The following is a 15,804-nucleotide window of genomic DNA, read 5'->3' as shown; positions in this document are numbered from 1 at the left end:
GTATAACGATATCCAGTTAAATCGCTCGTCCGAGGAAGGGAAAAAATAAGGCCGCGATTTTTTAAGGGTACTCGCAACCTTACGAAATTTCCGCTATCCGTCTTCGTCGATCGGTTTCGTCGCGTATATTCGAAGGTTTTCAAACCCCCGAAGATGCGGTCGAAAATTATGATAATTTTTTCGATCGCGTGTCAATTACTGTACCCAGTCGATATAAAAAAACCCCGGATAATATCTTACGTCGGCGCGATTATGAATAATATAATTAACATTTCATTCGCTCTTAACGGCGCTGTTAGTAGGAACGAAAACGGGCGCGTTACGGTTTAAGAGCCCGCGAGATGGACAACTCGGGTGGGATGGGGCACCCGGTTTAAAATTGTAGGGAACCGTCGAGGTGGATGTACCCACGATATAAATGCTGATCAATCAAGGCGAACGGAGCATTTAATCGATACTTCAATAATTATCAACCTGCTCCGGACGAGTTTCGCAGATAACCCTTATGCATTTTTTTACCATAGTGCTTCTTTTCTTCACTGATCAATCGCCCCTGCTTAATAATCGTCTTAATAATCGGCTTTAAATATAATTTATATCACGAAAAGAGCGCTATTGGAGATTATTATTATTTTTTTTTTTTTTTTTTTTTTTTACAAATTTCTCGGTATCAACATTCGACCCTTATTCCTTCCGCGGTATTAATTTATGAGTAAATACAAATGCGTTAATATTTCGTAACGATGCATAGTGTGCCAGATGCCGGTCTCATTAATTTCGTTCCAAAGACGCGAGATTTTTCATTCGCGGGACGATTACGAGTGACGTTCTGAAGAATCGCGAGAGACAGACGAGGAGAATATGCAGACGCGATGGGAGGAAAGCGATAACGTGTTATTAATCGCGTTATGTTGTTTGCAATTAGCGTGAAATCGTTTAGAGTTAATTACAGCGATACCGCGCGTTCGACGCGTCGCCGTCATTAATTATACTTTTCTTCGCGCAACGTGATTACGCATAATAGTTTGTTCTGGGATATAGCCACTCGTGGGTCGTGATGAATATTGCCATAACGTACTAACACTTTTCGCGTTTTTTTTTTTTTTTAATTTTGTAAACGCATTTTTGGAATAGAATCGGTTACTCTTCCTTCGACACCGAAAAAATTGTATTCTCGAAATAAGAGGATATAATTGAAAATTCTTAATTTCTCCAGATATTCCTAAGTGTTTCTAAAACATCCTCTAAAATTAAAAATATTTTATAATAACAAACAGTCGTGTACTTTATATTTATATAGTTTATTAGAAAAATCAGAAAGAAATATTTTTATCGACTCTCAATATTAAGAATATAAATATGACGTTTTTTAAATCGGCCAACAGAGCCAAAGCACGAAAAATTAATTATTCGGAACTGTATCTCTTGGTTTGAGATCACTAAGTTCCATATATAAATTAATCTCGAAACTTACATATTTTTCGCGCCTATTTCTCCATATATAAGTTTCGAACAGTTCCGAATAATTAATTTTTCGTGCTTTGGCTCTGTTGGCCGATTTAAAAAACATCATATTTATATTCTTAATAGAAAAATATTATTAATGGAAATAATGCACATTTTATTAATGTAAAAATAAATCCCATTTCTTTATTTTTACAAATATTTATCTGAGATATTAAAGAATTCTCCTGTTAAAGTAAGAGAATTTTTGAGCGCCTATTTTAGAACAGGATCTTCTAAAAATAGACAGAAATGATGAAACGAGAATACAATTTTTCAGTGAAAGAACACGTAAATTTAGTTTGCGAGTAGCAAAGTGTCTTTCGTTTAGAAGTCGCCCGGTCCAGTATGCGTACGTGTATGTGTGTGTGTGTGTGTGTGTGTGAAACACCGGCTTCGTGTGCCGGCTCCGTTCGTTCGTCACTCGAGAGTTGATTTATATCCTTAGGTAAGAACCTCGTGCCAGACCTCTCGATGCCTCCGCTTCTGCGTGCGCTCGCTTTGAACAATGGAATTGCGTCGCGACGTCGATCTCTCTGTATCAATCACCTCGCCGGAGCGAGATCTCTTATATCCCCGGCCTGCGTTCGTTGAGAGAGGAACCCGTGTTCCTTTCCGCGTAACTTCGCCTTGTATTATTAGATCGCTAGGTTGCTTTTTCCGACGCGTAACAACGCATTGCCGTCCGTTTATCGATAAATAAGGATCGCGAGCCCTCGATCGCTCATTAATTCACATCGATAAGCGAAAACACACATCGCATCACATACACACACACATATAAATATATATATATATATATATATGTGGTATAACAAAATTTCTTACCTGTCCGTCCAGCAGAGCGCGTCATCTCGATATCTGGAAACAGAAAAAACAATTTTCTTTAATTTATTTCAAGAGTAATTCTTTTGAAATAATCATTTTTTTTTTTTATAAAGGCGATCTCTTCTATCGTTTCGCGATTTATACAGCATTTGTGCGACATAGTTCTCCAGTCAAAGTTGTACTTATATAAGTATTACTAATTCGTCGCGGTCCGCGATCGGCATTGCCCCTCTTATACGCAACCCCGGAATCCAAATCCCGTGTCGCAGCTTACAGGAAAAAGCTTTTATGTGAAAGCTCGGCTAGGAATAAGATCTTAGCCGTCGTAAATTGCGCGCGAACCTAATCTTGCGGTTGAATGGTGCCACGTTCCGACTCCGGGACCCCCCTTTCTTCTATTCTTCTTCGCTGAATGTCATAAATCCGTCCAGAAATGAAATGAAATACAATTTATAAACTTTATCCGTCAAGACAGACTGATCGGCTGCACATGCGAAATTTTCAAACTAGATGTTTGCTGCAATTAAATTTTTTCAGTTGAATCGTCGCATCAAAGAGTCCTAATAAACCCCCAACATTGGACATGAAGGGTTCACGACTAGGAAGAATTGATGAATCAGAAGGATATAGTAAATCCGTCCAAAAATGAAATAAAATACAATTTATAAACTCTTTATCCGTCAAGACAGATTGATCGGTCGCATAAGTGAAATTTTTAAACTAGACGTTTGTCGCGATTAAACTCTTTTCAGCTGAATCGCCGCGTTAGACAGTCCCAAACCCCCAACATCGGACACGAAGGGATCGCGACTAAATAACGAGAACTGATGAATCAGGATATAAATCCGTCTAGAAACGAAATTTATAAATATTATCCGTCAAGATAGACTGATCGGCTGCACATGCGAAATTTTCAAACTAGATGTTTACTGCAATTAAATTTTTTCAGTTGAATCGTCGCATCAAAGAGTCCTAATAAACCCCCAACATTGGACATGAAGGGTTCACGACTAGGAAGAATTGATGAATCAGAAGGATATAGTAAATTCGTCCAAAAATGAAATAAACTACAATTTATAAACTTTATCTGTCAAGACAGACTGATCGGCTGCACATGCGAAATTTTCAAACTAGATGTTTGCTGCAATTAAATTTTTTCAGTTGAATCGTCGCATCAAAGAGTCCTAATAAACCCCCAACATTGGACATGAAAAGTTCACGACTAGGAAGAATTGATGAATCAGAAGAATATAGTAAATCCGTCCAGAAATGAAATGAAATACAATTTACAAACTCTTTATCCGTCAAGACAGACTGCTCGGTCGCATAAATAAAATTTTTAAACTAGACGTTTGTCGCGATTAAACTCTTTCCAGCCGAATCGCCGCGTTAGACAGTCCCAAACCCCCAACATCGGACACGAAGGGATCTCGCGAGGACTGATGAATCAGAAGGAAACGCGCGCGAAGATGGAGAAGGGGGCCTGTCAACGCGACATGATTTAAAGCCAAATATTACGACAGAACTCGCATTCCGACGACGTTCTCTCCCCAGAGCAGATCGGGCGAGTAGTCGAGGGTCGTGAGCGACACCGGAGGGATGAGTCCGTAAGTCGTGCAGATATGTCGGCCACGGTTTATTACCGGGATGGCGGTATACGGTCGGTGGGGGTGGCGGAACATTGATTTAATGCGGGAGTAATTGGGCGACCGGACGTCTCTATGAGCGCAGCCACCTTCCACCGCTAATGCGTTCCCGCCCTTCTAACCTTTCGGCTAACCACCGTGCGAGCGAGCGAACGAGCCCTTTCTCTTTCTCTCTGCCACCCTATAGAGCCCGCGTGCTGGAACGTGAGAAAGACGAACGCTTTATTACTGCTTTTATTGCTCGACGAGTTTTAGTCGCAGGTTGGATCGGCTTATGGCGCTTATTAAACTTTGATGTCACCAAATCGCTCTTTCACTCTCGTCTGCCGTTTCACGCTATCGTTCTGGCACGCGGACGTATGTATGTAAAAATGGAAAGGAAAGAGGGGAGATGGCTCTTTGACGCGAGAACACGATCATTTTATTACAATTCAAGTTTTATCAGAAAGGATCAGCAAATTGTGGATCAAATTCATACATACGACAAGCAATAAATAATTTTATTTATTTTTTTTTCACATATAGTTATCGATGAATAAAATAATATGGTAGATGACGTTTGAAGCTATATAAATTTCCATCTTCAATCATTTTACTCTATAATTTTTCAATTAATGTGACATCGAGAGAGAGATAGAGAAATTGGGTTAGAACCGCGCGTCGCCGCGAAGTGTCGACTCGAGCTGTTATAATTAACCGCGTTACTTAAGTACACACGTAGTAACATCGGAGCGCGCGTGTGTACTTATAACCACCTAGCAGTAAGTTAACGGTCATTATAGTCAATCCCGTTTATCCTCGTCATCGCGTGCAGGAAATTAAAGGGTGCGTCTCGAGATTTGTGCGTGTAATGTAGCCAACGAAAACCTGCCAGGTGTTGAGATTTTATTAACACGCTCTAAACAGGAGAAGGTGGACCCGGAATGCAAATGCGTTACCACACGATGTCGTAATATCGCTCGAGATATATTATTTCGATTTCGCGCGTTTTTTCCGTAAATGTTTCGTCGCGAAAAATATATATATAGGATAAGAGACAATTTACGGAGAAAAATATAATCGGAGAGGGCCTTTTCTGTGTCTGCAGCCCCTCCACAAATCTTCCCCCGATGCCGATATTAGAGGAGGAATTTCTCACGACTGCGTTTCCCGTATTTCGCGAGATAGGACGAACGAGTTGGAAAGACTCGAGAGAGCCTCCTCTCGTCGCGCCATGTGTCGCTAAGGTCGCCAAGAAGCGCGGCAGGGAAAAGCTTCCTCCGCAGTTCGCTCGCACAACGAGGGACCGCAAACGTGCTCTACAAGTAGTCATAATACGTGGACCGGGGGCAGGCTCACACACATGGTGTGCGATCACGTCGAACGGGCGTTTCCTCCCTTTTCTCTCTCTCTCTCTCTCTCACTCCCCTCGGTGTAAAGTTAAACTTTGGATACACCGGCTGCGCGAAATGTCTATCCCCGGCATCGCGATGGTCCGCTTTCTGATCAGGCGCATTAGTTTTCGGCAGCACTGATGAAGAATGCTCTTTGATATTTCCAAGGATACCGCGAGATGCGATGAGAAGGACTGAATTTCTCGAATAATTATTATTTTTGTTCATTCGCGATATTTTGTTGGATTTGTAGAAGAAATTTCCGAAATATAAATGAACCCCACCAATGGTTGATGAATTAGGACTTGAGTCTTTTAAATATGATCGAAGGGTCGCATTCATTTTTCAATTATATACTATTTTTTGATACTGTCTCAAGCATTTATTATATAAAGTTTGTAATCATAATTTAAATTCAAGCAATGTTAAAATTTTCATTAATATAAAAAAAGTTAAAAAACATTTCTATGTTTTTTTCTGCTCATACGATATAAGATATAGGACTTTTCTCAGAGATGGGCATGATTAAAATTTGTTATTTTAACATTTTTATATTAAGTAAAATTGCAAATAAATTCCTGTGTTTATTCGCAAGGAGAGCAAATGATTAATTTTTTACTGATTCCAGGGGGGCAAATGCCCCTTCCTGCTCCCTACGGACACCCATGAACATGTATATGTATGGTTGTATCGATCAGTTGTTTCGTGCATCTGTCATTCAATAAAATAATTTGATAAAGCATATCTCACGCTTTAAATTCTCGTTTCGCCAAATTCGAGAAGCAGCGACTTTCGCGAGTAAGGTCGAATCGAACGTTAACAAGTTGTATGGTTGTATCGATCAGCTGTTTCGTGCGTCTGTCATTCAATAAAATAATTTAATAAAGCATATCTCACGCTTTAAATTCTCGTTTCACCGAGTTCGAGAAGCAGCGACTTTAGCGAGTAAGGTCGAATCGAACGTTAACAAGTTGTATGGTTGTATCGATCAGCTGTTTCGTGCGTCTGTCATTCAATAAAATAATTTGATAAAGCATATCTCACACTTTAAATTCTCGTTTCGCCAAATTCGAGAAGCAGCGACTTTAGCGAGTAAGGTCGAATCGAACGTTAACAAGTTGTATGGTTGTATCGATCAGCTGTTTCGTGCATCTGTCATTCAATAAAATAATTTGATAAAGCATATCTCACGCTTTAAATTCTCGTTTCACCAAGTTCGAGAAGCAGCGACTTTCGCGAGTAAGGTCGAATCGAACGTTAACAAGTTGTATGGTTGTATCGATCAGCTGTTTCGTGCGTCTGTCATTCAATAAAATAATTTGATAAAGCATATCTCACGCTTTAAATTCTCGTTTCGCCAAATTCGAGAAGCAGCGACTTTCGCGAGTAAGGTCGAATCGAACGTTAACAAGTTGTATGGTTGTATCGATCAGCTGTTTCGTGCATCTGTCATTCAATAAAATAATTTGATAAAGCATATCTCACGCTTTAAATTCTCGTTTCGCCAAATTCGAGAAGCAGCGACTTTCGCGAGTAAGGTCGAATCGAACGTTAACAAGTTGTATGGTTGTATCGATCAGCTGTTTCGTGCATCTGTCATTCAATAAAATAATTTGATAAAGCATATCTCACGCTTTAAATTCTCGTTTCGCCAAATTCGAGAAGCAGCGACTTTCGCGAGTAAGGTCGAATCGAACGTTAACAAGTTGTATGGTTGTATCGATCAGCTGTTTCGTGCATCTGTCATTCAATAAAATAATTTGATAAAGCATATCTCACGCTTGAAATTCTCGTTTCGCCAAATTCGAGAAGCAGCGACTTTCGCGAGTAAGGTCGAATCGAACGTTAACAAGTTGTATGGTTGTATCGATCAGCTGTTTCGTGCATCTGTCATTCAATAAAATAATTTGATAAAGCATATCTCACGCTTTAAATTCTCGTTTCGCCAAGTTCGAGAAGCAGCGACTTTCGCGAGTAAGGTCGAATCGAACGTTAACAAGTTGTATGGTTGTATCGATCAGCTGTTTCGTGCATCTGTCATTCAATAAAATAATTTGATAAAGCATATCTCACGCTTTAAATTCTCGTTTCGCCAAGTTCGAGAAGCAGCGACTTTCGCGAGTAAGGTCGAATCGAACGTTAACAAGTACCATTTTCGCGTTAGCGAAACGGGACTCGAATGTAGCGAAACTTTTTTTTTTATTTTCGAAAGAAAGGGACGGGGTAATGCCGTAGTTCGTACGTCGTAAGTCATCCTCGAATGGAACTTTAATTCGGATCACGAGTGAGAAAGCTCCCGAATCCAGTAAGTCGTGAAATATTACGTTAAACCGATGGTGAGCGCGTAGAAAGGTGCCGTTTGAATTACAATCGCGGGTATACGTACCAAAGGTATATCCACGTAACGCGATTCGCATAATTTTCGCATCGGCGAAAATTCCCGAGGCGTCGCGTCTTTTATCGTTCGAATCTATGAAATTCACTCGAGCCGCCCGCGAATCTCGCCGAGGACAATCATTCCCGTCCTCGGCGGGGACAAATGAAGAGAGTTTCGGATCGGCGAAGGAGAGTACACGCCTCGTCGATGAAATCGAATCGAGCGATGGTTACGTATATCTCCTCGGAGAGCTCCGAGGAAAAAAGTTCGAGTCCCTCGCGGAGCGATGCGCTGACGGGTCAGTGCACCATCGTCATCGTCCTCGTCTTCGTCGTCGTTGTCTCTCGACTCGTTTCGAGAGGTATACCTGTATATGCAGGCACGACCTACGTTCCAGCGGAACGGCCGGCATAGCTGGCGCATTATCACATACGTTAAGTTTTTCTCCCTCTATTGGCCCAGAACGGGGACACGAAAAACGACTGATTAATCGAACCAACACGGGAACATTCTTGCCCTGGGACACGTAAAAAGAGAGGGAGAGAGAGAACCAGTAGAGTTGTGGCGGGAGGAGAGCGACAGCCTCTGTCTCTGAACCACACCCTATATTCGCGCATCTGCGTCCGCGACTCGGAGAGGAACGGGAAGAAAAAGTCGGTATACCATCGCGGGGAGTAGCGATCTCTTTCGACGAAAACCGGAACGCAAGTTTCTCTCGCTCGAGATATGTATGTTCCGAACTTACGATTAACGCCGCGCGCAATAGCGCGGCAAAAAAACGCGCGTTTATATAGATATATAGGTACTTCCTCCCCGTGTATAACGCCTAATTTGGATGGGATATCTCGCGCAACTCTTTTTCATCTCTTACGATAATTGCCGAGGTATCACATTGCGGAGATCGAGAGATACGATCTTACTTTTCCGCCGTCGAGAGCGCGCAAGTCGAATTTATCGCGATTTTATATCCGTGACGTCAAGAGAGAGTTGAGTGATATAAAATCAAGCAAGTATGCCCGATACTTTTAATTTGCAATGTAATGATAATTTTTCGCAAAAGACGAAAGCTATTCCGTAAATATGTCGTGTATTAAAAAATACGCGACTTTGTGCGCAACAAGATTTATATCTTGTTGACAGCTCGCGCGTTTATTGTCAAGGGTGGCAAAGAGGGGTGTCTGTCCGGACAAGCCAAAAAGATAAAGATTACTTCGAAAGGAACGACATGTAAGAGGGAATTGGGCGATAAAGAGAGAAAAAGAGAGGACATTACGTCTTACATCCGCGGATAATTTCGACGATGTAACGCAGCGGTGCTGTAATGCGAGGCGTTATGTTGTCGCGTCGAGTCGTAAAATTCATAACCTGTTAACTTCTGATCGAATCTCACGGCTGTATATTACGAGTTTTAATATTAAATTTCAAACGTCTCTCGCGCGTGTAATAGTTTTCACTTAGCCCCACTTTCGCCGCCTCGTTTCACATTTTTGTACTGGTCGAGTGTTTCGTTAAAGATCTCTCAACATTTCATAAAATTTTCAAATTTTTCCAACCAGTGTCCAATTTTTTTAAATAAAAGAAAACAAGGTATGACAAGGTATTTTCATGGATATTGAAAACATTTTTAATATTTTATAATCCATCTCATGTAGAAAAACTTTTTTTTATAAAACGTTGAATCTTTATTTTATAAGGGTCGAGGGTCTTATAAAACATTTATATTTTTTTTTATAAAAAAAGACTGAATTGAAAACAGGCAGTCTGTAACTAAATAAAATATTCCATATATATTTCAGCTTGCAAGATATTACAAAAAATATCAATTAAATTTAGAATGATATATTATCTTTGTATCAGAACGTGTCAAGATATGCTTGAATTACCTTAGCCTCCGAAAAGTTTGATTACTTTAGCGAAGCTCGTGACTCCGAGTACCGCGATACGGACGGAACGCATATATCGGAAACGGTCAGGAAGAAGAAGGAAAGATGCTGTTCAGAGGGGATGCCATAGTAGCATCTCCGAGATATGTCGGCGAGAGGTGTCGCTGGGTTTAAATAGAAGCTTCGGGAGTCGCGCGCGAGTGGCAAAAAAGGCGTTTCGAAAAACACGAGATTTCAATTAAAGCGACAAGCTTAGTAATGAGACACTCTGGATTTATTGGTTCGAAAACCGTGGCGCCTAAGTGTCTGCGTGCGGTGCTCGCACGCGCGTATTAAGCGTATGCGTACGTGCGTGCGTGCATGCACGCGCGCGTGGCCGAGGTTTAGTTAGGGGGGAGAGGAAGGGGGGAAGGGGGGGCTCCGGTCGCGGATCTACGATACGCTCCGCAGAACCGGGGCTCATTTGCATCGGATCGAAATTCGTTATTCTTTCGCGAGATAATCATACCGTCTCGCAAACGCGTCTTCCGATTCGAGTTCCGATCGCATTCCAACGTTTACCGCTGCCCCCCTCTGTCCCCCTCTGCCCCCCGCACACTTTCGCTCGAAATAGATCGATTTCTCGAGACATTTTGTCTCGAGAAATATACTCGCATTTTTTTAAGAAAAAAAATTCTTGCATTTACCGCTGCCCCCCTCTGCCCCCCGCACACTTTCGTCCGAAATAGATCGATTTCTCGAGACATTTTGTCTCGAGAAATATACTCGCATTTTTTTAAGAGAAAAAATTCTTGTATTTACCGCTGCCCCCCGCTGCCCCCCCCTGCCCCCTTCTGCCCCCCGCGCACTTTTACTCGAAATAGATCGATTTCTCGAGACATTTTATCTCGAGAAATATACTCGCATTTTTTTAAGAGAAAAAATTCTTGCATTTACCGCTGCCCCCCTCTGCCCCCCGCACACTTTCGTCCGAAATAGATCGATTTCTCTAAACATTTTGTCTCGAGAAATATACTCGCATTTTTTTAAGAGAAAAAATTCTTGCATTTACCGCTGCCCCCCTCTGCCCCCTTCTGCCCCCCGCACATTTTCGCTCGAAATAGATCGATTTCTGGAGACATTTTGTCTCGAGAAATATACTCGCATTTTTTTAAGAGGAAAAATTCTAGGCCGACAAATTTATTTTCCAAAATATGAATTTTTTTTTTATAAGCACGAAAAAAAAAGAAGAGATATTAGTGCGAAACGTCCAAGAAACCGCGAGGTCTGCCTTGACGCGATTAATCGCAGTAGGTATTCTCCACCTACATAGAAAAGACAGCATTCTTACTGCATAATCGGGAAATTATACGTCGTCATTACCGTGAGCTTTTACGTTCATCCGAAGTTCCCCGCTGCTTATTCCTTCACGGTGCATCGATTAACAAGCTTCTTATCTCGTTTAAGGATTTTTACGGCAAAACTTATGGCTCGAGTATCGCTGTCAGCGGAAGAGGACGAAGGGGGAGTGCGCAAGGGGTGGGAGGGATGTGCATCGTCGGCAAACGCGTCTTAAAGACACCGATCCCGAAGTAATCGTCTTTCGTTGCCCGGGCCCCGATAAAAACGCCACGATACGAATCGGCGCGGCGGTTCATCGGCGATTAGCTCCGGGCTACGAATCTCTCGTCCCACATTATATCATGTAATTTTTATCGAATCTCAAATGTGATCTCAGAGTGCCTATATCGTGGAAATTATGCGCAAAACTTATCATCATTCATATCCCCCCCTTTTTATCGATTGCCGCGCACAACATCGATGACCATTTCGCGAAAACACCGGCTTCCACAACTCGCGTTTTTTCTTGCTCCGCGAAATGCTCCGAACGGGAGAGTAAATTGAAACACGCATTCTCGTCCAAAGTATTCCCGACGTTATTATCTCGTTATACGCCTATTAGACACACGCGTGCATGTACTTTTAATTGCCGCGCTGAAGAATCGCGTAGTGGCTAATCGCGACTCTGTATCCAGCGACTTATCGTCCTTTCCGTTTCTTTATTATCGCGAGAATCGATCCCAAAGAGCAGCGACTAACCGCTGTGGGCTACTATCGCAGCTACTCGTCCCGTTACGCAGTGGTGGCACTTTGTATGGGGGAGCCTTTCTTTATACAAGAACGAGTCTCCGTTCTCCGAAGGATCGCTGATTCGCCGATTAAATCGAAAACGGCAAAGCTAATTGCGCTGCGTCTGTATTATTCATCGGACCCACCATCCGTGTTGGCCTCGGTATTTTGACAATTCGAGCGACGAAATCAAGAGAGAGAGAGAAAGAAAATAAAAATAGAAAAACATCGTAATATATAATCTAAAATATAATTTAATAAAATTGTTAAAATTATCTATTAGACATGTACCCCTTTAATCTTCTCTCTCTCTCTCTCTCTCTCTCTCTCTCTCTCTCTCTCTCTCTTCCTTCATCAGTCTATTTAATAAAGCATGCATTATACAGGGTGTCTCTGCCTTAGTGTACCATACGTGTTTTATGGGAGACTCCTAAGATTATTTGAAGACAATTTTTCCTTAGCAAAAATATCGAGAAAGGTCATTATTTTTTAATGTTTCCAATTTTTGAAATCATGTATCTTTGTAACTAAGCCTTAAATTATAAAATTCTATTAGAGTAAACTCTACATAAAATTAATAAAAGAATGTGATTTTGTTAATATTTTATCTCCACATGGCTTAGTTTGCGAAAAACCCCTTATTTTCAATCGCTTATAACTTGAAAATGATTGAATATTCTCGCTGAGGAAAAATCATCTCCAAATCGCCTCAAGAATCTCCCATTAACGTGTGCGGTACAGTAAGTCTGGGACAGCTCTTGTAAAATATGTATGTCGAAGGTGCGTTTTTACATCACAATTAAATCGGCTTTACGTTTGCACCCGTACAATTACGTACGCGTACGTATATACCGGCGGTAATAGATGGTATGTCCCGTCGACGTGTAGTTGCCGCCCACGTGGTCACTTGACCTCCCTACGCCTCCGTATCTCTCAGTTAACCTTATCAACTCGATTCAACTCGATTCTAACCGGTGCCGACTCAGAGTTTGCCAGTGCGCAACTGACATATAGGCGACGTATACGAGCGTACATATATGTATGTATTTTTTTTCTTTTTTCTCCCTCCTAACGATATCATTAATTTCGAATACGTTGGGTGACATAACGCGGGCAATTATTAATCCGATATATATTCCTTATCCCATCATTATTCATCGTTCACGTACATTTAAATATAATACGAGTTTTCGTATATACGGACCTTTCCGAATATCATATGTTGGACGGAGATGAATATCGAGGATCTAAATAATTTATTCGGCCAAAAATGTATTAGACTACAATTTACTCCGAGATAAAAGTACATATACATGTATATCGGACATTGCCGCGGACTAGGATATCGTAGATATGCAAAACGCGAGTGTATCTCACTCGCGTGCACCCACCCTTCGTGGCAGAGGTCGAAGGGGTCGTGTATCGATCTAATAGTAATGAGCTCGAGATGTTCGAGGTGTGTCGGAAGATTTTGAAATATACATTATGCGGGGGATTATGGTTATGCATGCGGGAAAGGCGCTGAGAGTATTTTTCTTTTGATATACCCGCGCGGAGCATCTTCTCGCGACGGATGAGATTTGAATAAAAGTATCCAGCATCTGAACTCCTCTCCTCTTCACTTGGCGTCGAGCCGCGAGTCGCCCCGTTGGGGGCTTGATTCGCTAGCTACTTTTTACAACTGCGCGGTCTCATTAAATATGTATAGATTCGCGCCCCGCGCACGTTCCCCCAATTCTTCTCGTGGTCCCTATCCCGCCCCGATGATGATATAACCGCATCAGCGATTACTAGAAACATATGTTTTAAAGATTACGCGCTACCGAATACTCCGCTTCACCTATATTACTTTATTCATACCCTTGTCTATCCGATGAACAATCTCGTATAGAGATGAGACAAATTTGGACATAATAGTATATTGTGTATCAAGTGCGGAAAATTGACAATTGGTCACGAGTGCGGACACGATATTTTGTATTACAAGTGCAGGCAAAGTGGCTTTGTGCGCGTTTTCTGTGCGGGAAGGTGTCCATCTTGCGACGGCACGGTGCGGGAATAACCGCGTTCAAAGTCATTGCCCACGGCTTCAGCCGTGGACAATGACTTTGAACGCGGCTCAGCCGTAGGCAATGGCTTTGAATGCGGCTTATTCACTCACCGCGTCGCCGTTAGATGGCGGCGTGGGAAATCGGCCGCTTTCCGCTACAGAAAACACGCACACAAAGTGCCACTTTGCCTTGCACGTGTAATACAAAAAAAATTAATTATAAAGAACGCTAAGAAGATATTTTTTTCTCATTTATGACATAGTTTGAACGATGAAAGACGAAAATTGTATTGATCACGCGCAAATAGCGTCGAAAGATAACGACTCCTGATCTATGTGCTCTAATCCTAGTCCGTCCCCTCGGGTCTACGTGACCCGGATTAAACCATAGGCTCGTATCGACATCGGTCTCTCAAGAAGGAGGCTACTGGTGTTCGAATACCAGTTAATCGCGGGAAGTGGTCTAGCGTAACCATTGATATTTTCATACTGCCCGCGGCTGACCGTAGACCCGACATTAGTCGCATAGTGGATTTTAACGCGTTATCCAGGTAGCGGGACTACAATTTCGCGTAACTCGCTTAGGTAAAGATGCTATTAGATAACTGATAAATCAGCCAGTCCTATCTTTTTCTCTCCTCCCTTCTGTTACGCGCGAAAATATCACCAAATAATTGATCGATAACTGTCAATGCTCAACAATAATTTTTAACGAAAGATATAGAGGATGTATAATGCATGAAGAGCTCTAATCGCGAACATCTACGAATTAAAGAGCAATATCGGAGCGGTGGTTTCATTTCTTCGCAGAACAAATGACCCGCAAGTTATCACCCTGAGAGTTCGACCCTTCCATTTAAAAAATGTAAATTCGTTAATGCAAGTAATGGGGGCGTGAAAATTTGTTCCCTGCCAGTCTCTCTCTCTCTCTCTCTCTCTCTCTCTCTCTCTCTCTCTTTTTTCTTTCTCCTCCGATTCTGCGCGCCGCGCACCCTATTACCTGAGACTATTATCCAATACAAAAAATCAAATAAAGTATGCTAAGTTACGCTTCGAAGACTTTGGGGAGCTCGAACTGCCGAGGGGTCGTAGAAACATTTTTTTTACTCCGTTCCCCCAACGTAGCGTCAACACCCGCGCTTTCGGGTCTTCTAGTCGCGTCGTTTCTTCGTCGCCTATTAACTTCCAACAGGCTGTAACAATGAGACGTCGCCGAAACTTTTCTCGCGACGATTTATCGCGTTACGTCGCCCAAGAAAATTCAGCCTTCGAATTTGATCGCTCCGACTTGTCTTTCATTTCCAGATATATATATACATATATATATATTATTTTTTTATTTATTATTATTTATCACTATGTATTATTACATATGTATAATTTCATATTTTCGCGAGAGGGTAGAGTTGTACAATTTTGTCGTTGTTGGAAAAAGGATTGTTTCTAATGAGGTGCATTCCGGATAGAAGAGTGGTCGTATTCTGGTATATTTCCGTGATTTAATGACCGTACGTACCGTAAAACGTACGGTAAGCCGCGCGTTAAAGCCGCGAGGTTCGTGATGTTGCAAATTGCATAAGATCGAGCGTAAGCTGAACGTATATACCGTTTGTGGCTCATCGTCCGACGAGCAGAACCGACGGCGGCGGCGGCGGTATCAGTAGCCTGTTCTTATCCGCTGATCCGCATCTACATTATTAAACTTGATTGGAGGCCAGGCCAATTCCCGCGCGAAAACGACTTATTGCAGCGTGGCGTAGTGGTGCCTGGACGTTAGACCATTATATAGGAAAGTGCTGTTTAACGATTCGAAAAAATTCAAGTTAAAGCCCGATAATGGAAGAACGTCGCCTATTTTCGAACGTCCAAGTAATTATTATTATTATTATTATTCAGGTTTTTTTTTCAACTCTGCGAAATATTTTCGCAACGTTTTATTATCGATAAGGGAGTAACGCGGCTTCTTCGAGATTATTTTTTTATCAGAGCAACGAGTAAGAGACATGTGTGCAGAGGGAGGCATTGGAACCAGTAA

General features: G+C 41.8%; 1 protein-coding gene across 1 annotated transcript in view; it reads right to left on the bottom strand.

Annotated features, from left to right (window-relative positions):
* The window catches only part of LOC114928753 (protein trachealess), a 93,851-nt gene that overhangs the window by 70,335 nt on the left and 7,712 nt on the right, over positions 1-15,804 (bottom strand). Inside the window, 1 exon segment of the mRNA XM_029300087.2 lies at positions 2,332-2,364. Coding sequence (XP_029155920.2) covers positions 2,332-2,364 — 33 coding nt within the window.

The sequence above is a fragment of the Nylanderia fulva genome, unplaced genomic scaffold (assembly GCF_048542155.1).
Source record: "Nylanderia fulva isolate GAGA-0341 unplaced genomic scaffold, ASM4854215v1 Scaffold3, whole genome shotgun sequence".
NCBI lineage: Eukaryota > Metazoa > Arthropoda > Insecta > Hymenoptera > Formicidae > Nylanderia > Nylanderia fulva.
This window is presented reverse-complemented; position numbering and strand designations above follow the sequence as displayed.